Source organism: Saccopteryx bilineata, chromosome 5 (genome assembly GCF_036850765.1).
Source record: "Saccopteryx bilineata isolate mSacBil1 chromosome 5, mSacBil1_pri_phased_curated, whole genome shotgun sequence".
NCBI lineage: Eukaryota > Metazoa > Chordata > Mammalia > Chiroptera > Emballonuridae > Saccopteryx > Saccopteryx bilineata.
The window spans coordinates 147,247,644-147,271,958 of NC_089494.1; the positions used below are offsets into that span (position 1 = coordinate 147,247,644).

The 24,315-nt window shown below is 40.9% G+C and overlaps 1 protein-coding gene across 3 annotated transcripts in view; it reads right to left on the minus strand.

Annotated features, from left to right (window-relative positions):
• LOC136338369 (pre-mRNA-splicing factor 18) overlaps positions 1 to 21,483 on the minus strand; it is a 57,376-nt gene extending 35,893 nt beyond the window's left edge. For all 3 annotated transcript variants that reach the window (XM_066280724.1, XM_066280725.1, XM_066280723.1), the window contains exon 1: positions 21,300 to 21,483. In XM_066280724.1, coding sequence (XP_066136821.1) covers positions 21,300 to 21,365 — 66 coding nt within the window. In that variant the 5' untranslated portion in view covers positions 21,366 to 21,483. The remainder of the gene's footprint in view (positions 1 to 21,299) is intronic.
• Positions 21,484 to 24,315: the final 2,832 nt, after the last annotated feature.

The window sequence follows — 24,315 nt, forward strand, 5'->3', positions numbered from 1 at the left end:
TAAAATGAAATGTTTTAATTATATTTTTTAACAGAAGTAATCAAACAAAAATTATGGCATCTATAGCGAACATCTTAAATCTCATTACCAAGAGAGCTCCAAGAGTGTGTCCAAATTCTTTTTGTCATTTGGAAACTTACTGTATCATTTAATAGTATTTTATTAATTCTTAAAATTGTATTAATCCTTAAAATCATTCTGACATAGATTTTAGAGTCTTTTTTTTAATTAAAAATACAGTTTAAAGGTATTTGTTTTAATAAGACTTGATGTTAGGAGACAAGCTCTGAATCTACTATGACAGGAGAAAAAATGTTAGTGCTTTCTGTACCATATAAAAAATTACCCTTGCTGTTAAATCTACAGTTACTAATTTGGAGGCTTGTTACTATCAGCAGCTCTTATTCCATTGATGATTTTGCTCAAATAAAGATATTGCCCTATTTTATTAATAGTATCTCAATACCACCTCTACTCATGTATGTAGCACCTCATAGTCCAAAGCTCATTTACTCGGCAATGACTTTCAATGGAATGATCAGGCTGCCAATACTTGAACATACTGATCATGGCTGGCACCAAAAACCCAGGCGCCTGACCTGTGGTGGTGCAGTGGATAAAGTGCTAACCTGGAATGCTAAGGTCACAGGTTTGAAACACCAGGCTTGCCTGGTCAAGGCACATACAAGAAGCAACTACCATGAGTTGATGCTTCCTGCTTCCCACCCCTTCTCTCTCTCTCTCTTCTTCCTAAAATTAGTAAAATAAAATCTTTATGTACTTCCTATGTGATACAACATTCTTTCCAGAAAGGTAAATATAAAACTAATCAAGCTTTTAGGTCTAACTACCAGTTTACCAGAAATGTAGGGAATAGAGGGACAAGCTAACTAACACCAGGGAAACCATCAAGCACTGGAAAGTGTATAAAACTAGCTCCAGTTTCTCCAAGTTAATAGCATCAAAAAGGAGCGAAGCTGAGGGAATAAAAATGTTCTCAATTAAAAGAAACCAAGAGTCATAATAAACAAATGCTATGACTGTACTTTGTGTGGGTTTGATTTGAACAAACCAACTGTAAAAACATATACATGAATATATTTTAATTCAATTGGAGGTATGTAAATGAAAAAGAGTATCTGATTATAATAAGGACCTAATTTTAATTTTGCTAGGTGTCATTTCATTTATATAAAAACATACTGCTATTTCCTAGAGTTACAAATGTATTAGGGGGAGGGGTAGACAGGAGCTTATTATATAATTATATTTATGTATATGTTTAAAACTTTCATAATAAAGTTTTTTAAAAGTTCTTTCATTGACTCAATGAATACTATCACATACCAAATGCAGCATTACGATGTAAAGATGAAGAAGACACTACCTGGGGTAAAGAACTGATGGTATCAGTTGAATATCAAAACTACCCTGACAAAAGGTAGGAGCAAATAATATTACAGTAATCCCAAAAGAGGGGTGAGAAACCTGAGAATTAGAAAGGGTAGGTGACATTCCCAAACTTAACCTCATGAGTAACAGAGGCAGGACTAGAACTCTGGTCCTTAAATCCTTTGTACTGTTCAATATTCCAAGCTACAGTTCTTCGCTCCCAAAATGTTATTTCAGCATCATGAATTGCTCCTTTTATGTAGCAGATAACTGTCATAGTTCAAATAAACAAGTTGACAAACATGTGGTGTCTCTCAGAAAAAGATACATAGGAGGAAAGTAAAAGGACTCTCCAGCTCACAGTCCACAGTCTAATCAATTACTGTATCTGTTACTTTCATGTGTTTCATTGAACACAACTAATAAAATCTTAAATGTAGAACATCAATTCTCAAGCTGTGGTTGATAAAATCCTGGGAGTACCTTAGACCTTTTCAGAGATTCTGCAAGGTCAAATTTATTTTCATAATATGTTATGTGCCCCCTTTTCACTGTGCACACATTCGCACTAATGGTACTAAAACGATGGTAAGGAAAACTACTGGAATCTTAGCATAAATAAAGGCTAAGTACCTTATTTATAGAGCTGTGGTCATACTCCTCACTACCATGGACTTGCAGTAAAATCAAGAAGTCAGTTCTTCTTATATCTTGATAAAGTACAATTTTACTAAATCTCAACTCTTGAGTTTTGGTATAATGAAATAAGCAAAGCACTTCTGCTACATAATGAAATGGGATCATTGTCTCAAAGAAAAGCACTTGTGCAATAATTATTCAGATATGCATATTGGGTATTTTCTCAAAACTGAAGAGAGCAAGCCTGTCACTTCAAGAAAAACTGATAGTACTTATCACCTATGATAAAATTCCATCTTTCAAGCAAAACTTAGAATGTTGGAAAATATGTATCCATCACTGTGAATTTGATTGTTTCCCAATATTTAAAGGATTTTCTGATCAACTAGGAATAATATTAATGAATGGGATTTTCTTTGTATCATCTACTGAAATCTGTCAACATTTAAAGATCTACTTAACTCAGCAAACCATGATGTTATAAAGCCAAGATGTTACAAAATCATGCATAGGCAGAAGATGTATGAACAGATTAGATCAGAACAGATATAGAGCAGAATATATCAATAGATTTTATATACAAAAAGTCATTGATCTGAGTTAGAATCCACACTCTTAATTAATCTTTAAAAAATTTACCATTTGTCTACTTGTGGTATAATAACAAAGAACCACATTATCTGAAAAGGCTATTAAAACACTCCCCTTTCCAATTACCTATCTGTACGAGGATGAAGTTTCAGCATATAATTGAACAAAAACACCATATCGCAGCAGGTTGAATTGAGAAACGCATGGGAGAATCCAACTGTCTCCTAATATGCCAGAGATTAAAGAGATCTGCAAAACTGTCAAATACACCATTTTTCTAAATTTCTTTTTTTTCTGAAAACATAGTTTTCATAAAAATGTAATATTTGTTAACTTATGATGAGTTTCTATTGTATTTCTACATGAAATATATACACGGTGGAGCAAAAGTAGGTTTATAATTGTACGAAAAGTAATACAATAATTAAGAAATAATAATACAAGAATAAACTCTGTGTTTCATGTACTCACAACAGTAAATCTACATTTGCCCCACTCTGTACAAACATTTTTAAATTTCCCAGTTTTGCCCTGGCCAGTTGACCCAGTGGATAGAGACACGCAAACATCCCAGGTTCAATCCCTGGTCAGGACACACATGAGAAGCGACCATTTGCTTCTCTTCCTCTCCCTCTCCCCCTTCTCTCTCTCCTGTCTTGCAGTCAGTGGTGGTTTGAGTGACAGCCCCAGGCACGGAGAACAGCTCAGTTGATTCAAGCATTGGCCCCACACGGGGTTGCTGGGTTGATCCCAGTTAGGGCGGGAGTCAGTCTATCTCCCCTCCTCTCACTTAAAATAATAATAATAAAAAAATAAATAAATTTACCTGTTTTAATTTCTTTCTTTCTTTTTTATTTATTTACTAGCTGTACTCGGCCACGCGTTGCTGTGGCTCAGTCTGGTTAAATGGAAAAGAAAAGAGAAAGTGCATGTTTCTAATATGTTTAATTTCACAATGCTTGTGGGTATACAATTTTTTTGTTGTTCCATTGTCTGTGCAGATATAGACTGTCTGGTCTGCCGACTCTAGAACACGCAACATATAACTGTCCATGTGAGAAGCAATCTGTGTCTAGATCTAAACCGCACAATTCTGAAGACTGGCCCTGAGCTTTGTTGATGGTGATTGCAAACGCCAATCGAATTGGGAACTGCAATCTCTTAAATTGAAATGGCATATCCATTGGAATCATAGGAATGCGAGGAATGAGGACATCTTCATCTTTGAAAGGTCCTGTCAAAATTGTTGCTTCTATGATGTTGCTCATTAATTTTTTTACTGCAAGCCACGTGCCGTTGCAAAGCTTTGGCTGGTTGATATTTCACAACATGATAATTGGCAGCCGATTTTCAATTGCAGTACATGCGGTGGCATCCCTGGCAGATCCAGTGAATTCAAAAATTCTGTTGGATAATTAACCGCTTCATCTGTGTTAATTAAGCGACACAATACAAGTGTCGACGGACTTGTATGTGACTGCCTCACTTTGAATGTTAGACTTTATAATATTAAGTTAGTAGACGTCTTTGTTTTTGGCCGCAAAAAATAGCTCGTTCACTCAGCCAATTGTGATTCTTATAATTGGTTTGAATATTGAGAAATACTTTTTCAACCAATTCTTCTTTTGACGTCACTAAATTGCAGAAGTTATGAGGTAATTAAATTCGTCGTAAGGTCAGATCAACCAGCACCTTTCCATTCCCAATTTCCAGAAATTGATGTGAGAATATCTCAGCTGATCAATTGTTATGCAGCTGGACATGCATATTTGTAGTTAATTTTAACGTCTTTATGCATCATAACAAAGTAGAGTATTACAGGCAATCATTTATTTCATCCACTGGTATCCATCAAGGAATTACAGGTAATATTTGCCTGAAATCTCCTGCAAGCAATATTAATGCGTTCCCAAATGGTCTGACGTTTCCACGCAAATCTTGCAAGGATCAATCAAGAGCCTTGCGCGATTTTTTGTGCGCCATTGTGCATTCATCCCAAACAATAAGTTTGCATTTTTGCAATAATTTTCCCATGCCGGATGCTTTGGAAATGTTGCACGTGGGAGTTTCAATGAATTGCATGTTCAACGGCAATTTCAAAGTGAAACAAGCAGTTCTTACACCTGGTAGCAATGTCGCAGCTATTTTGGGCGATGCAAGAGCTAAGGTTATGTCATTTTGGGATCAAATTGCTGCCAGAATCAATCTAATTAGGAACGTTTGACCAGTTCCTCCTGGTGCATCTAAGAAGATTTCTCCAACCCCATTATTGACAGTTTGCATTATTTGATCATAAATGCCTTTTTGCTCAAGCGTTAGCTTAGGAATATTTGATTGCACATATGACAAAAGATAACCCATGTTTTAATTTTGTTCATGACACAATTCTACATCGAACGAAGCAGCAGCAGATTGATTCAGTGATGGCATTCCCAATTGATTGAGAACTTTGTTCGTGATTTCTAAGCACAAATCTTCAATTGTCCTTGAGCACTGAGGTTTTTGGTTCTATTTTCTGGTCAGGGCACACACAGGAGCAGCTCAATGTTTCTGTCTGTCTCTCTCTCTCTCTTCCTGCCACTCTCAAAAAAATAAATCTGTCCATCTATATAAATAAAAATGTAAATGTTCATTTGTTCAAAATCTTAAAATCTCCAAAAGTTCTTAAATCTCCGAAGCATTATCAATGCTTTGTTGTAGATTTCTGCTGTGAAATCCATGTTCATATTTGAATTTTCTTGCGTATTCAACGGAAAATATCTTCAGCCATGTGTGATTTATATTTCTCCCATAACATTGAAATGGAATCGTAAAATATTTAGTATAGTGTGTGTTGCTTTTACATCCAACAGATGGCGCTGTTTTTCAAAAAAAGGATGTTTTTATCTGTCACAGGTGTGACATCTACATAATAGTAGGTATATAAAAACATAAAAACACATGCATATTTGAATGCAACATTGTGTCAAAATTTCAAAGCAATCAGTGTAGAACTTTTGGAGATTTAAGATTTTGAACAAATGAACATTTACGTTTTTATTTATATAGATGGACAGATTTATTTTTTTGAGAGTGGCAGGAAGAGAGAGAGAGAGAGAGAGAGACAGAAACATTGAGCTGCTCCTGTGTGTGCCCTGACCAGGAAATAGAACCAAAAACCTCAGTGCTCAAGGACAATGCTCCAACCAAGCTATCCGGCCAGGGCATAATTTTTATTGATTTTTAGAGAGACAGAGAAAGAAAGGGAGAGAGAGGTGAGGGGACGGGAAGCATTCATATATTGTTCCACTCAGTCGTACATTCCTTGGTTGCTTCCCATGTGTGCCCTGATCCAGGATCCAATCTGCAACCTGTCGTTTAAAGACATGCTCCTAATCAACTGAACTGACCAGCCAGGACCCCATTTTTTATGTCTAAGAAAGTCATTATCAATAAACACACCCTACATAATCAAAAGCTCTCCAGAACTACCAATAAAAAGTCTGTAAAGAGGTCCTGAGACCAGTGAGTGAGAACACTGTCCTAGCAGAATCTTCTTGTTGGAATTCTCCATGCCTGCACCTAGGGTGCTAAGCAATACTGGGACACCATTTGGGCCCCAATGGTGTCCTCTGATCCCGGTGTACTTTACCACTGTTTTCTCTCCTACTGTCTACACTGATCGTTACCCATTCCCCATTCGCTTAAACCTCTTATCCCTTCATTTCTCCTCTCATTTTCAGCATATAACTAAGCCAATCTACAAAGAAATGAAAACCATCAAACAAATATTTCTGCACATTCCTTCCAGCACCAATCCTTACTTGCACCTGTATGGATCCCTTCATTTCAGAATGGAAGGGATCCTTCCTGATTAAGACCAATACCTTCCAACTGTATTCCATCAATTCCTCCTGCCTTTCTCAGGAATGTCTCATAATCAATTATCTATTTTCTCTTCTGCATCTACACCTTTCCCCTCTACTGGCAGCAGACAACCATTTCTTACAAAAGCTCAAGATGGCAAACTTAAAGGAAAAATTCTTTACTCTGCACTGGGTACCATGCTGAGTGCCATTTACAGCAGAACTACACTAAAATATTTCTCTCCTCTGTCTCCATTTCCTCACCTCCAATTCTCTTTGCAGTCACCAAACAATTGGGTGTCCTTTCTTATTGCTCTACTGAAAAATACTCTGAGGTCATAAACAATATCCAAGGTGCAAACCCGAAGAATCCTCTCTGACTTCTCTTATGCTTCATCTGCTTTCCTCTCTCAGCTGGCAGACAAATTCCTTATTTCTTTCTCACTTACAGATTCGTTCTCGTTTTCTATTTCTTTTATTTCTTTTTTAGTCATTTACATAACTTTGATTTTCCAATTTACTAGAATATATTGATACATTATTCTCCCTAATTGTTTATTATTTTCCAACTATCTTCCAAATTGGTTACTACAGTTCTTCCCTTTATTGTTTCAATTTCAGGATTTTGTCAGTTTTTGTTATAGGAGTTTTTTTTTTTAATTAGGTGGGTTTTACATTTTCACAAATGAAAACCCTATGTAGTAGTGAGTGGCTCTTATATGCTATCATTTGTATTAAAAATGGAGAAAACAGACTCTGGTCAAAATGGCAATGTAGGTTTAATGCTCTGCAGGCCTCCTCCCAAAATCATATCAAAATTACAAGCAAATTACAGAACAACCATCAGTGAGAACCACCTAAAGAATAGGTGAACAGAAATCCTACAACTAAGGATATAAAGAAGTAACCACTATGGGACTGTAGGGTAGAGACACAGAACCCACAGTGTGGTGGTTCAGAATTAGGAGGAATATCTCAGTACAAAGGGTCCCCTTTGAAGAGTCAAGGGTCCAGTACCACACTGGGTTCCCAAACCCAGAATACCAGTGCCAGGAAGGAGTCTCCATAACATCAGCCTGAGAAAACCAGTGAAGATGGTTTCTAAGTAAGAAAGAGAGCTAGTATAGACCAAAGCATCCTCTTAGAGAGCCTGAGAACAGACCCTCTTACTTTTAAACTTACTCTAGGCTCCAATGCACAGGCAGCAACAGATAAAGCACTAGGGACGTACAGGGAAGAATTAAATTGAGTAGATTCAGAGTGAGGGTGTGAAGGGCAGAGGTCAGGCAACTCTCTCCTGGGAGGATGAACTGACAGGTGCCATATCTCAGCTCTCCACTGACCTGGCTAATAGTGCTGACCACACCTTGGTTATTCCATGAGACCCTACCCCAAACAACTCACACACATGGTTGGAGCCATTTTCAGAGGCTTTTCCACATAAGTGACCTGCCTTGGCTTGTCCTGAAGACTTCCCTAAAATCTGTCAAAGCTCCAAAAATACCAAACAAGCAGCAGATGGCCTTAATATTCCCTATACCTCTTGCTAAGCAGGTGCAAGCCCAACACAAACAGTGACCTGTCTCAACTTGTATTGTAAATCCCACCAGGTGGCCCCAAACCTGGCAAAAAAGGTCTCAGTTCACACTATGGTGCCCACCAAAGGGTCCCAAGGCTGACATTAGTGGCAGCTGGCCTCGGTTTGCAGCACAGGCTCTCCCAAGGACCTCCAAGTCCAGCACAAGCAACAACCAACTGCAATTCACCCTCTCAAGAGGTTCCAGATCCAACATACCCAGTGGCTGGCTTCAGATAACACGGAGCATCACACAGCCAGCACCACAATGACACACCTGAAAGGTAGACTTAGCTGGCACCAGAGCCTCGCTAAAACAACTCTCACACCATGTGGTCAACCCCACACAACAACTTGTCTGCTCTTGTCACAGAACCCTCACTGCCAGTCAGCCTGACATCCCAACAGCAATCAAGGCTCCATAACAAGAGAGGGGCACATACAACCAACCCGACTCAGGTGACCAAGGAGACTTCACCACAGGGCTGCACAGGACACCTTCTACATAAGACCAAACTGCCAAGAGCAGGAGACATAGTAAATCTACCTAATATACAGAAACAAACACAGGGAGTCAGCCTAAATGAGGAGACAGAATTGGTCCCAAATAAAAGAACCAAAAAAAACCTTTAGAAACAAAAACAAAACTTAAAACAATGGAGATAAACAATCTACCAGATACATAGTTCAAAACACTGGTTATAAGGGTGCTCAATTAACTTAGGGCCCTAGCCGGCAAACTGCAGCTCCTGAGCCACATGCAGCTCTTTGGCCCCTTGAGTGTGGCTCTTCCACAAAATACCACATGTGGGAACTACCTCGATAAGGAATGTACCTACCTATATAGTTTAAGTTTAAAAAATTGGCTCTGAAAAGAAATTTCAATCTTTGTACTGTTGATATTTGGCTCTGTTGACTAATGAGTTTGCCGACCACTGACTTAGGGGAAAAATAGATGAACTCAGTGAGAACTTCATCAAAGAAGCAGACATGATAAAAAACAACCAGTCAGAAATAAAGAAAAAAATAACTAAAATGAAAAGAATGTTAGAGGGAATCATCAGTAGATTAGATGAAACAAAGGATCAAATCAACCACCTGGAAGATAGGCAGCAGAAAACACCCAGTCAGAACAGCAAAAGAAAAAAAAAGCCCTGGCTAGACTACTCAGATGGTTACAGAATCACCCCAAAGCACAGAAGTTGTGGGTCCAATCCCCACCCAGGGCACATACAGAAACAGATGGATGTTCCTGTCTTTCCCCTCTCTCTGTTCCTCTCTTGCCAAAAACAGTGAATACATTAAAAAAAAAAAAAACCCTAGCTGGTGGCTCAGTGGACAGAGCATTAGCCCGACATATGGATGTCCCAGGTTTGATTTCCGGTCATGGCACACAGGAGAACTGATCATTTGGGGCGATTCTGTAACCATCTGAGTGGTCTAGCCAGGGCTTTTTTTTTCTGCTTCTCCCCACTCCCACTCCCCATTCTCTCCCTTTCCCTCCCACAGCCAGTGGCTCAACTGGTTTGAGTATTGCCCCATGCACTGAGGATAGCTCAGTCAGTTCGAGTGTGTCAGCCTAAGGTGCTAAAAATGGCTTGATATGGCCCTGGCTGGTGGCTCAGTAGATAGATCATCAGCCTGGTGTATGCACACAGGAGAAGTGACCATCTGCTTCTCTCTCTCCCTCTTCCCTTTCTCTTCCTCTTCTCCTTCTGCAGCCAGTGGTAGGATGGGTTTGAGTATGGCCCTGGTGCTGAGGATAGCTCCTTCAAAGCACAACAGCCTGGGGTGCTAAAGATAGCTTGGTACTCAAGTGTCAGCCTCAGATGGGGTTGCTGGGTGAATTCTGATCAGGGCGCATGTGGGAGTCTACCTCACAATGCCCCTCCTCTCAGCTAAAATAAATAAGTATATAATAATTTTAAAAAAACAGCTCTGGGACAAAAATAAGCATACCAACATTCACATCATAGGGGTACCAGAGAGAGAACAGAGAGAGCAAGGGTTTGAAAACCTATCTGAAGAAATGATGGCCAAAGAGTTCCCTAACCTGGCGAAGGAAATAGACATACGAGTCCAAGAAGCAGAGAGAGTCCCAAACAAACTGAATCCACAGAGGACCACACCAAGACACATCATAATTAAAATGAAAAAGGTCTAAGATAAAGAGAGGATCTTAAAAGAAGCAAGAGAATAGCACTTAGTTTCATACAAGGGAGATCCCATAAGACTGTCAGCTGATTTCTCAAAAGAAACACTGCAGGCCAGAAGAGACTGGCACAAAATATTCAAAGTAATGAAAAGTAGAGACTTCACAATGAAGATTACTTTACCTACCAAGGTGATCTTTTAGAATTGAAGAAGAGATAAAGAGTTTCCTAGATAAGAAAAAGTGAAAGGAGTTCATCACCCCTAAACCAATATCACAAGAAATACTAAAGGAACTATTTACAGTAGAAAATTAAAAACCAGAAAATATGAATAGTCAAGTATAAGAAAAAAAATTTGGCAAAGACAAACACTTAATAAAAGCAATGGATCAACCAACTGTAAAGCTAGTACAAAGGTTAAAAGGCAAAAGTAAGAAAATCGTGTAATTACAAGAATAAATAAAAAGATATAAACATATACACACAAAGGATGTAAAAAATAATGACAAAAACATAAACATGGAGAGGATGAATAAAAACTACAGTGATTTTAGAATGTACTCAAATTTAAGAGACCATCAACTTAAGATAGTCGGCTATAAACTCAGCTTAATATATATATATATAAAGCACATGATAGCCAAACACCAAAAACCTGTAAGAAATATACAAGAAATAAAGGGAAAGGAATCCAAACACAACACTATACAAATCAACATATAAGAGAGCAGGAGAATAAGGAACAGGCAAGAATTACTAAACCAATCAGAAACAATAAAATATCAATAATCACATACCAATAAATAATTGTTTTAAGTGTAAATGGATTAAATGCTCTAATCAAAAGACATAGATGGCCAAATGGGTAAGAAGACAAGATCTGTACATAAGCTACTTACAGGAGACCTACTTCAATCGAAAGACATATATGGATTAAAAGTAAAGGGATGAGGCCCTGGCCAGTTGGCTCAGAGGCAGAGTGTGGGCTTGGCATGTGGAAGTCCCAGGTTCGATTCCCAGCCAGGACACACAGAAGTGTCCATCTACTCCTCCACCCTTCCCCCTCTCCTTTCTCCCTGTCTCTCTCTCTTCCACTGCTGCAGCCAAGGCTCCCCTGGAGTAAAGTTGGCCTGGGTGCTGAGGATGGCTCCATGGCCTCCCCCTCAGGCACTAGAATGGCTCTGGCTGCAGTGGAAAAATGCCCCACATGAACCGAGCATCACCCCCTGGTGGGCATGCCGGGTGGATCCCGGTTGGGTGCATGCAAGAGTCTGTCTACCTCCCTCTCCCCTGCCACTTCTAACTTCAAAAAAATACAAAAAAAAAAAGTAAGAGAATGAAAAAGGATATTTCAAGTGAAAACAAGAAAAAAAAAGCTGAGGGATACCAAGATGGCAGCAGAGTAGGCAGACGCACAGAATCCCATCTTACACCACCAAACTGGATTACAAATTAATTTAGGAACAATCAGCAAGAAAAACTAACTTTGGACTAAAAGAACAAGTCTCAAAAACCAAGGAGCAAAGAAGAAGCCACCCAAGCCTGGTAGGGTGTGTGGAGGCACGGTGGGGGCTCACCTGCTTCCAGGAGGGAAGGGGGTGAGGCTGAGTGCCCAGAGGGCTCTCATTACAAGAAGAAGAGCAGAAAATATTGCTCACAGCCACTGCCTGGGGACCTGGGAAGGAGATGGGCTGAGAGGACTGGCTTGTCTTCCAAAAGGAAATGGGGGAAAGAGGCAGATGGTGACGGGCAGAGGAATGCATGGGATGACCTGAGAAGCTGACTCATCCAGTGCAGAGGTGGCCATAGCTGCAGGAGGGGTTGATCCCTCCACACAGCACAAGCCTAAAGTGGTTCAGGGTGACCCACCTCCAGAAAGCTTTCCAGCTCCAATCAGCGCAAAAAGACACAGCTGAAAACAGAAAGTGGGGAGGAGGGGCAGTAACTCAGGTCTCCATGGAGATCTGAGATACACCCTCCCACACACACACTGAAGCTGAGAAAGTACCCGCCCCCAGAGAGTAGCTGGCAGAGTCTCAGAGGTTATACCCACCGCATTCCTGGATACACATTCAATTAAGCTCCCTGCTCAGATTAGTAAACTACTGGACCTGATAAATGAATTCAGCAAGGTGGCAGGATATAAAGTTAAGAAAACTGCGAAGAAAACAAACATCAAGACTTCAAAGTGGCTCTACTAGGTAAGGAGATCACAACTGGAAAAAGCCTACAAGTCGCCTGACCTGTGGTGGCTCAGTGGATAAAGCGTCAACCTGGAAATGCTGAGGTCGCCGGTTCGAAACCCTGGGCTTGCCTGGTCAAGGCACATATGGGAGTTGATGCTTCCAGCTCCTCCCCCCTTCTCTCTCTCCTCTCTCTCCCTCTCTGTCTCTCTCTCTCCCCTTCTCTCTCCTCTCTATAATGAATAAAAAAAATTTTTTTAAAAAGCCTACAAGTCATACATAATGGGAAGGCAGAGAAGCATAAGTCAAATTCAACAAGATCACTCCTCAGAAAAAGTCCTGGATGAATCGGAAATAATCAAATTACCAAATGCAGAGTATAAAATAATGATTATTTGGATGCTTAAGGATCTCAAAGCTACAATGGATGGACTTAACACCTCAATAAAGAAACTGTAAGCATCAAAAAGGACACAGAAATCCTAAAGAAGAACCAGACAGAAATGACAAACACAGTATCAAAAATGAAGACTACACTACAAGGAATTAAAAGCAGGCTGGATGAAGCAGAGGATCGAATCAGCAACTTAGAGGACAAGATAAGCGAAAACACGAATACAGAAAAGCAAAAAGAAAAGAGGATCAAAAAGACTGAGAAAACTCTAAAAGAGCTCTGTGACAACATGAAGAGAAACAATATCCACATAATAGGGGTTCCTGAAGGAGAAGAGAAAGAACAAGGACCAGAGAAGTTCTTTAAGGAAATTTTAGCTGAAAATTTCCCTAAATTGATGCAGGAAAGTCGCACAAGTTCAAGAAGCAGAGAGAACCCCATTAAAAAAGAAACCAGAGAGACCCACACCAAGACATATCATAATCAAAATACTAAAGCTAAGAGATAAAGAAAGAATATTAAAAGCTGTAAGAGAAAAACAGTCAATCACCTATACAAAGGAACACCCATACGGATGGAAGTCCTAGCCACAACAATCAGACAAGAAGAAGAAATAAAAGGCATCCTAATTGGAAAAGTAGAAGTAAAACTATCATTATTTGTAGATGATATGATATTGTATATAGGAAACCCTAAAGTTACAGTCAAAAAACTACTGGACCTGATAAATTAATTCAGCAAGGTGGCAGGATATAAAATTAATACTCAGAAATCAGAAGCATTTTTATACACCAACAATGAACTGTCATAAAGAGAAATTAAGGAAACAATCCCCTTCACTATTGCAACAAAAAAAATAACATACCTAGGAGTAAATTTAACCAAGGAGATTAAAGACTTGTATTCAGAAAATTATAAAACATTGATAAAAAAAAATCAAGCAAGATACAAACAAGTGGAAGCATATACCATGCTCATGGTTAGGAAGAATAAACATCATTAAAATATCTATATTACCCAAAGCAATTTATAAATTCAATGCAATACCAATTAAAATAACAATGACATACTTCAAAGATATAGAACACTTATTCCAAAAATTTCTATATAACCAAAAAAGAACATGAATAGCCTCAGCAATCTTGAAAAGAGGGTATGACAGCCCTGGCTGGTTGGCTCAGCAGTAGAGCATCAGCCTGGCATGTGGAAGTCCTGGGTTCAATTACTAGTCAGGGCACACAGAGGAAGTGACCATTTGCTTCTCCTCCCTCCTCCCTTCTCCTCCCACAGCCATGGCTTGAATGGTTCAAGCAAAGTTGGCCCCAGGTGCTGAAGTTGGCTCAATAGCCTCAGCCTCAGATGCTAAAAGCTAGGCTACCAGGGCGTATACTGGAGTCTGTCTCTACCTCTCTGTCCCTCAATAATAATTAAAAAAAAAAAAAGAGGCTATGACTATCCTAAACATCTATGCACCTAACATAAGAGCCCTTAAATATATAAAGCAAATACTGACAGACCTAAAGGGAGAGACTGACAGTAATATAGCGATAGTGAACCCAAGGTCACTGGCTAGAGCTAGGGGTTACTGGCTCGGCTTGAGCCACCCGGTCAAGGCACATTATAAGAAAGCAATCAATGAACAATTAATAGTGCCACAACAATGAGCTGATACTTCTCATCTCTCTTCCTGTCTGTATATGTCTCTCTCACAAAAAACAAACAAAAAACCACCCCCAAAAAAGAGGAAACTGATAAGTATACAACTAGATGGGACAACTAAGTAAAACAAGTTGATGTATTTCTGTCTCTGTCTTTCCCTTCCCCACCCTGTTAAATCAATGAAAAAATTTAAACAAATAAATAATTTAAAAATAAGTCTTAGTGTGAATAAGCTACATGGTAGTGCATACAAAATTTAAAGACACAATGCTTTTGAAAATTAAAAACAGCCCTGGCCGGTTGGCTCAGCGGTAGAGCATCGGCCTGGCGTGCAGGGGACCCGGGTTCGATTCCCGGCCAGGGCACATAGGAGAAGCACCCATTTCCTTCTCCACACCCCCCCTTCCTCTCTGTCTCTCTCTTCCCCTCCCGCAGCCAAGGCTCCATTGGAGCAAAGATGGCCCGGGCGCTGGGGATGGCTTCTTGGCCTCTGCCCCAGGCGCTAGAGTGGCTCTGGTCACGGCAGAGTGACACCCCGGAGGGGCAGAGCATCGCCCCCTGGTGGGCAGAGCTTTGCCCCTGGTGGGCGTGCCGGGTGGATCCCGGTCGGGCGCATGCGGGAGTCTGTCTGTCTCTCCCCGTTTCCAGCTTCAGAAAAATACAAAAACAAAACAAAACAAACAAAAAAAATGGTAGAGTCAATGAACATTGTTAGTTAGGCAATATGTTTTTTCAATGTCAACCAAACTAGAAAACTATTCAATACATCAAAATCCACCTTGCAGGAGTGAATTCTATTTATTTTATAATTACATGTATTTACATAACTATATATTGGGTTGGGGAATAAGTTCGTAGCGTTTTTATATTTTCTTTTATTTTACAATGATTTGTTTGCTGTTTGGCAAAGGGTAAGTATTCATTCGATAAAACTCTTTCTGCTCTACAAAACTATGTTAATTGTATTTTTGAGTTATTTAATTTTTTATTAGTTTTGAGGCTTAGAAATGGAATACCCAGGAGGCAAAAATCAACATTTTCAACACCTGCTCTTCTTTGCTTTTCATCGGGGTCAAAAAGCTGCCGAAGCAGCCCGGGACATTTGCGATGTGTATGGAGAAGGTGTCATAGGCGAGTCTACAGCATGGAAATGGTTTGCAAAGTTCAAAAATGGCGACTTTGACGTCGATGACACGTGCCGCAGCGGAAGGCCTTCTGAATTCAATGAAGAACTGGGAAATGCTCGAAAAGAATGCCACGGTCAACAAGGAGCTCTACATTGCCCAGCTACACCGCGTGAATGAGGCTATTTGACTGAAAAGACCTGATCGACATGGTCAAACCATACTCCTTCACGACAACGCCAGGCCCCATGTTGCACAAGTCGTCAAAGCCGCACTCCAAGAGCTCGAATGGGAGGTCCTTCAGCATCTGCCATATTCTCCGGACCTTGCACCGACCGATTACCATCTTTTCCGCTCCCTGTCAAACCATATGAAGGGTGTTACCTTCGATAACAAAGAGGTCCTTAAAAACTGGCTCAACTTCTTTGACACCAGACCAGGCGATTTTTGGCAAAACGGCATCAACAAATTGGTCGAGAGGTGGGAAGAGGTTGTAAACAGCAACGGCGAATATATAATTGATTAACTTATTGATATAATTATTGTTTTTTGTTTAAATAAAAGTCTTCGGTAAAAACGCTACGAACTTATTCCCCTACCCAATACAATATAAAATAAATAAAATTATATAATAATGTAAACAGAAATAACACCAGTCTTACAAAAACTCTTTAATAAAGTCAAACACAAACTTACTATATGACCCAACCATTCCACTCCTAAGCATTTACTCAGGAGAAATGGAAGTATATGTCCATACAAAATCCTGTACACCAGTTCATAGCAGCTTTATTGTAACAGCCAAAAATGAGAATTATATACTCATACAAGAGTGGAACGCTGCTCAGTAACAAATATAATGAATTTCTGATATATACAACCACATGAATGAGTCTCAGAATTATCTGGCTGACTGAAAAAAAGAACATATTAGACCAGTTTGTTTACATAAAACTCTAGAAAATGCAAACCAATTTAAAGTAACAGAAAGCCGATCTGTGGTTCCCTGTGAACAGGATGGAATTGCAGTGCAGGAAGGGATGAGAAGATGGATTACAAAAGGGCAAAAGGAAACTTTGGAGTGAGACGGACATGTTTACTCTCTTTACAATGTTTATAGTTGCACAGTTGTATACATATGTCAAAACTCACCAAATGGTACACTTTAAATATGTGAGGTTTACTGTATATCTAATATATCTCAGTAAAACTGCTATAAAAACAAAATATCACAAAGAAGAATTACAGTTAACAACAAAAAAAAAACTAGTAGCAGTGGTGGTAGCATTTACACTGCCTGCCTTGAAGACTCACCATAATGCTGCAGTAATCAAGACAGTATGGCACCAGCATAAGGATCCAAAACAGGTCACAAGAACAGAATAAAGCACCCAGAATTGGAGCCATACAAATAATTACTTGATTCTTGTACAACATGGGTTTGAACCGTGTGGTTCCACATATACGTGGATTTTTTATCCACGTATTACAGTATTTTTTTAATACTGTAAATGTATTTCTCTTCCTTATAATTTTCTTAACATTTACTTTATTGTAAGAATACAGTACATAATACAAACAACATACAAAGTGTTTCAATGAACTGTTTACATTATTGGTAAGGCTTCCACTCAACAATAGGTCATTAGTAGTTAACTTTTTGAGGGAGTCAAAAGTAATACAAGGATTTCTGACTGCATGGAGTGTCAGCACCCTTAACCCCCTACATTGTTCAAAGGTCAAATGTGTTCATTTCTGATTATGCCAAAATTATCTAAGGGGGAAAGAAAACTATTTTCAGTAAATGGTGCTCAAACAACTGGGTATCCACATGTAAAACAATAAACAATACCCCTACCTCTTACCACAGAAAATATTATTTAAAAAATTTTAGGCCCTGACTAGTTGGCACAGTGGAGAGAGTGTTGGTCTGGTGTGCAGATGTTCCATGTTTGATCCCTGGTCAGGGCACACATGAAAAGTGACCATCTGCTTCTGTGCCCTCCCTCTCCCCCTTCTTTCTCTTCCCCTCTCACAGCCAGTGGTTTGGTTGGTCCAAGTGTTGGCCTCAGGCACTGAGGATAGATAGCTTGGCTGATTTGAGCATCAGCCCCAGACAGGTGGTGCCAGGTGGATCCTGGTTGAGGCACATGCAGCAGTCTGTCTCACTATCTCCCTTCTTCTCACTTAAAAAAAATATAGTTATTTTAACTTTCTTTAAAACCATAAAGCTTTTTGAAAATAATACAAGAGATTATCTCACTCTGTTGAATAAATGTTTAATAGTGGAATGGTTTAATCATAAAGCAGGTGTATTTTTATATTTTAAGAAACTGCCAATCTGTTTTCCAACAGGTTATACTATTTTATATCCCCATATAGTACACAGAAAATAGTAGCCATAAAAAAATTGATAAACTGTGCTTTCTCAAAATTAAAAGCTTTTGCTTTAAAAAATGAATAGAAAACGTACAATCTGGGAGAAATTATTTCACAAAACATATACCAGGCAAAGGACTGGTATCAAAAATATATAAAGAATGCCTTCTGGCCCTGGCCGGTTGGCTCAGCGGTAGAGCGTCAGCCTAGCGTGCGGAGGACCCGGGTTCGATTCCCGGCCAGGGCACACAGGAGAAGCGCCCATTTGCTTCTCCACCCCTCCGCCGCGCCTTCCTCTCTGTTCTCTCTTCCCCTCCCGCAGCCAAGGCTCCATTGGAGCAAAGATGGCCCGGGCGCTGGGGATGGCTCTGTGGCCTCTGCCTCAGGCGCTAGAGTGGCTCTGGTCGCAACATGGCGACGCCCAGGATGGGCAGAGCATCGCCCCCTGGTGGGCAGAGCGTCGCCCCATGGTGGGCGTGCCGGGTGGATCCCGGTCGGGCGCATGCGGGAGTCTGTCTGACTGTCTCTCCCTGTTTCCAGCTTCAGAAAAAATGCAAAAAAAAAAAAAAAAAAAAATGCAAAAAAAAAAAAAAAAAAAAAGAATGCCTTCAAATAAATAAGAAAGAAAATAAAAGAAAAAAGAAAACAGGCCCTAGCCGAGTGGCTCAGTGGATAATGCACTCTCCCAGCCTGCCAAGGTTGCAGATTCGAACTCCAGTCAGGGCATGCAGGAGGAGCAATCAATGAGTGCACAGCTAAATGGAACAATTAAGTGGAACAGTGAGTTGATGCTTCTCTACCTATCCTCCCTCCTGCTCCCTCCCTCTCTTCCTTTCTCTCTCTCAAATCAATGGGAAAATCAGAAAAAAAAAAAATACGTAAGCAATTTTAACACTTGGCCCTGGCTGGTTGGCTCAGCGGTAGAGCGTCAGGCCAGCATGTGGAAGTACCGGGTTCAATTCCTGGTCAGGGAACACAGAAGAAGCGCCCATCTGCTTCGCCACCCTTCCCCCTGTCCTTTTTCTCTGTCTCTCTCTTCCCCTAGGGTCCATCTGCTTCTCCACCTCTCCCCCTCTCCTTCCTCTGTCTCTCTCTTCCCCTCCCACAGCCAAGGCTCCATTTGAGCAAAGTTGGCCTGGGTGCTGAGGATGGCTGCATGGCCTCCCCCTCAGGCGCTATAATGGCTCCAGCTGCAGCAAAGAAACGCCCAGATGGGCAGAGCATAGCACCCTGGTGGGCATGCCAGGTGGATCCATATAAGGCGTATGCGGAAGTCTGTCTCACTGCCTCCCAGCTTCTAACTTCAGAAAATACCGAAAAATAAAAAAGTTTTTTTAACACTTAACAAAAGATAGTAAAAAAAAAAAAATACTTAAAAAGTACTCAACACCTCTTGACAGATGGTGGCACAGTGGATAGAGCACTGACTTAGGACGCAGAGGTCCCAAGTTCAACCCCAAGGTCACTGGCTTGAACACAGACTCATCCTGTTTGAACATGGGATCACTGACATTTTCCTATGGTCTCTGGCTTGAGCCCAAGGTTGCTGGCTTGAGCAAGGGGTCACTGGCTCGGCTTGAGGTACCCCCCCACCCCCGTCAAGGAACATATAAGAAGCAATCAATGGACAACTAAAGTGACGCAACTACAAGTTGATGCTTCTCATCTCTCTCCCTTCCCGTTTCTGTCTCTCACTCTTGCTTTAAAAAAAAATTAAAAGTCAGTACCATTTATTAAGAGGGAGATGCACAATGAGATACCACAATACATCTACTCTAATAGCTGAAATTAAAAAGACTGACAAATCTTTGAAACAATGTAAGGCATCTGAACTCTGTACTTTGCGGTCAATGTGTAACATAGTTCAACCACTTTGGAGAAATATCTGCTTGCTTTTTATAAAAACTAAACACACAAGTAACTAAGATCTACCAAATCCACTCCCTGGCGTTTTCCCAGAAGAGAAAACTTAAGACTTGTACAAAAAGATTCACATAACAGCCAAATCTTGAAAATAGCCCATCATCAGTAATATGGAATAACAAACAGGGTATATGTAGATTAAATACTACTCAGCAATAAAAGGAATAAACAACTGATACATATAACAACATGAATACAACTCAAAACATTATCCTGATTAAACAAAATGGGCCATAGAAACAACAGCCTGGTTTTCCACATAAATGAGGCATTGTGTTGAGTGAAACTGGTATTTGAGCAGTTACCTCAGAGCAGTTACCAGGCAGGTTTTAGGACAGGTGGTAGGAGGCTTATCAGTGTCTCCAGCTTAACAACAAAGTGAGCCTGCTACTTCTGGGAAACAACTGATTACATTTGCTGTCTATGATAAAATTCCAGCTTTCACATGAAAATGAAAATTGTGGAGATCCTAGACCTGCCATCATGAGCTTGAAAGTGTCCCAATACTTAGATATTTCTCATGATGTCACTGGTAATATTAAATAAGGTGATCTTTTACGGTAAATGAAATATATCAACATTTGGAAGATCTGTATAACTCAGTGCACCACTACTTTCAAATAATCAATAAATTAATACATAAATCTTTAAAAAGCTTCTAAGTTTTAACTTCTAATACATTAAACACCGATAAACACATAAACAAAAGCCCTTTGGGATCCTCAATAATTTGAAAGAGTGTAAAGGGGTCCTGAGATTAAAAGCTTTGAGAACCAGTGTTATTGTTAAGCAATAAGGTAACAGAGATCAACTTAAGGAAGTTCCTAAATCACATAATTCTTACTCCTCTTTCTCCACTGTTTCTAAATCACGTAATTCTTACTCCTCTTTCTCCACTGTTTCTCCAACAGTGTTAGCCTTCCTTTCAGTGACGAGCTGACCAACAGACTTTTCTATGTGTACTTGGGGCTGGGTGGAATGTAGTAAAAAACGGGTTTCCCGGTAGAAAGGACTCAAAGACCAATTCCGAGGCTACCCTTCCTCTAGGTCTCAGCGGGGCACAAACCCTGGTGAAGCCACAGGCTTGAACGACAAGACCTGGGACAGCGCTGGGAAGAACACCGACAGATGGGAGTGAGGACAGGGGCACTCAGAGAAACAGTGAGGGAATGAGGGGCATCGGGGGCAATTGTCGAACTCTCGCGTTTTCCTGCACCCCCCCAACACACACACACACACACACACACACACACACACACACACACTTCCTCCCTAAGGCTCCCCAGTGCGGTGTCGGAGTGGGCTGGAAGGGCCGCGCCAGGGTCGCAGGGCGTCTCGCTAAGCCCCGCGCCCGCCCACATACTCGCACTACCTCCCCTCACTCGGCCCCGCTCTGCTGTTCCCTCCACAGCCCCGCGCCGGCGACCCCAGGGCTCCTCACCACCAACAGGTTCCTGTCCTCCACCAGCTGCCGCTTCCGGAGGATCTCCGACTTCAGAATGTCCATGTTGTCGCCTGGCTTTGAGCTCCAGGTTTCCTCTTCGGCGCCTTGAGACAAGGCTCACCCTTCCAGGCACACCCGACCAAGAAAAACTGCGAGCCCCAATACTGGCTGCAGCACTGACAGGGCGCTTCCGGCGGAAGCTGAGGTAAGCGACAGGAGGAAAGAGAGCGCCCATGGCGCCCGTTGTTGACGAAGCCTCTGTGATGAGCGGCGCCTGGTGGCGCCCTCCAGTAGTGCCCCTGTAGTTTCCCAGCTATAGATACAAATGACCGTGGACTTGAAACAAGAGTCTTCTGAATGGCGTGGGGGTCGACATGCTTCATTTTTCATGAAATAATTATTATACCTGCTTGTACTGGTTCGTCTAGGTCCAAAAACCTCCTGGCAGAACACTTTAATTATGTAAAATGCCAGAAGCTTACTTATTATACCAGAAGTTCACATCAGAGTTTCTGAAGTTACCTTCTTGCCAAAATTAATGTACTAGATCAGTGATTTTTAACCTTTTTTGAGCTGCGGGACATTTTTTACATTTACAAAATCCTGGGGCACACCACCTAGCAAAATGACACTCTAACACAGTACATATTATGCATATAGTTAATAATATAGTTTCTAAATGTATTTATACTCAGTGTGAAACCTGGGCCTGTTTCTATGAACACAAAAGGGATATCCTGGCAGGAATGGTAGAAAGACACACATGAAGCTCTTCCTCAACAGTTCTCAGTCTCTCTCTGTTTTTAGTTTTTATCGCAGTCAAGTTTGAGAAGCTCAGCTCACATAGATATGTGGTTGAAAACGGGAGCAATGTCAAAATAGCTTTGTTGGCCAGAATGGGGAACTCCTTGGCAACAGATAACCAAAAACTATCCAAAGGAAGATCAGCAAACTTTAGCTTTAAAGTTAGATAACATTGTGATGCATTGTAATGCATTGTATATCACCCTCTGCGGGGGCCTCTTTTAAAAAGAAAAAGGTCGAATATCTATATACACCATCAGGATAGACATAACCAGCTGAGGCTGAGGCTTCATCTAGTGGTGGTAACATTTACCTCCAGTCCTGACCAGGATTAGAAATCGGGACCATGGGGAGGAGTAGCAGCTTCAACTACTCACCGCGGCCACACAATGACAAGTGCGCAGCAGCCCGAGTGGGGACCTTCCTGGGTGTGGATGAGAGGCAGCCTACTATTGGTTCATCGCTAGTGGTCAGGATGAGTCCTAGAAGGTGATTGGTCAGTGAGCGTTCCCTGTGCCTCCACTCTTCCTGTCGCTGATAGCTGGAGGGATTGTGAGGGGAATGTTTATGTTCGGGTGGAGGCAGCTGGCGGCAGGCCGGATAAATAGCCTCCACGGGCCATATCCGGCACGTGGGCCATAGTTTGGAGACCCATGTTTAATTTCCCCACGGCACACCTGACCATGTCTCACGGCACACTAGTATGCCGCAGCAGTTTTTCAACCAGGTTGAAAAACACTGTACTAGATGATAGATATATGAGTTTATCAGAACTTCCAACTGCCCTTTGGTTGTTCTGCCTGGCTTCCTGACCTCACCCTTACTTACTGGACAATCATCCCTGAGGCAGAATAGTTCCAGGAAGTTGTTCAACCGCCTCAAGAAGGAGTGTTCCAGAAAGCCAAAACCATAAAACTGTAGAAGGGAACATACCAGAACTTCTGACTCAGTATCTCCTCAGACTCTCCCAAGCCCTATAAAATTAGCCTTATATTCTGTACTGGTGCCCTTTTCCCTGGAGAAGTGCCCAGCAGGGTTCCTTTCTTCCTTTCAATAAAGCCTGTTTCTCTGGTCTTTTCAGACTCCCATGGATTCCAACACTAGAGAGTGAGAAAAACTTGAACAATACGACTAGCTCATCCATATAAATTAAAAGAGAATGCTAGCCTATTATAAAATTATTTGATAAGAAAAATGTAATTTTTTCTAATAGATAAAAATGACAAAAGATGACCAGAGAGTTGAAAATGCAGTTATAAATACATTGTTACAGTAGACATAATTTTATTCAGCAAATACGCTTATTAGAAGTACGTATGGCCCCCAATTATTATTATAATTCTATTTAATATAAAATAGCTGAAAGCTGTAAGCTATATCATCACAATTACAATTCTGTTGTGAAATTATCTCTTATCTCTTCCTTCTCTATGCTTTGTCTGTTCTTTCTTTTTATTTTATAGAAAGAGAGTCAGAGAGAGGGACAGGCAGGAACAGAAAGAGAGGAAGGGAGAGAGGTGAGAAGCATCAACTCATAGTTCTGGCACCTTAGTTGTTCATTGATTGCTTTCTCATACTTGCTTTGACCATGGGGCTCCAGCTGAGCCAGTGATCTCTTGCTCAAGCCAGCAACCCGGGGCTTGAGCCCATGATCATGAGGTCATTTCTATGATCCCATGCTCCAGCCAGCCACTTCGGGATTTCAAACCTGTTCTTCAGCATCCCAGGTCAACGTTCTATCCACTGTGCCACTGCCTGGTCAGGCTGTCCTTTCTGATCGACAACTAGGACATCAACTCTCATCTTTGTGCTGATGATTCCCAGAGCTGTGTGTCCAGCCCTCACCACTCTTCCCTGTGTTCCAGATCTGCACTATCATCTCTCCAGGTAGAAGTTCTAACAGGTCCTCAGTCTCATTTTATGTAAAACCAAACTCATGTTCTCCCTTCTTATCACTCCAGACCTACTCCTCCTTAATTCCTTCTTTATTTAATCACCATTTATCTCTTTCATCAGGCTAGAAACCTTTAACTGTGATAAGGTGCCAAGAAATTGGAAAAATTGTCAACATTAGTATTTTAAATGGAAGAGTCAGGCCCCTTACCCCTCCTTTCTGAGGAGAAAAAAAAACAAGAGAAAGAGATTAAAGGGGCAAAAGTTAGTTAGTACAATAGTTAGTCATAGTTTAACTATACTTCTCTGGAAGGAC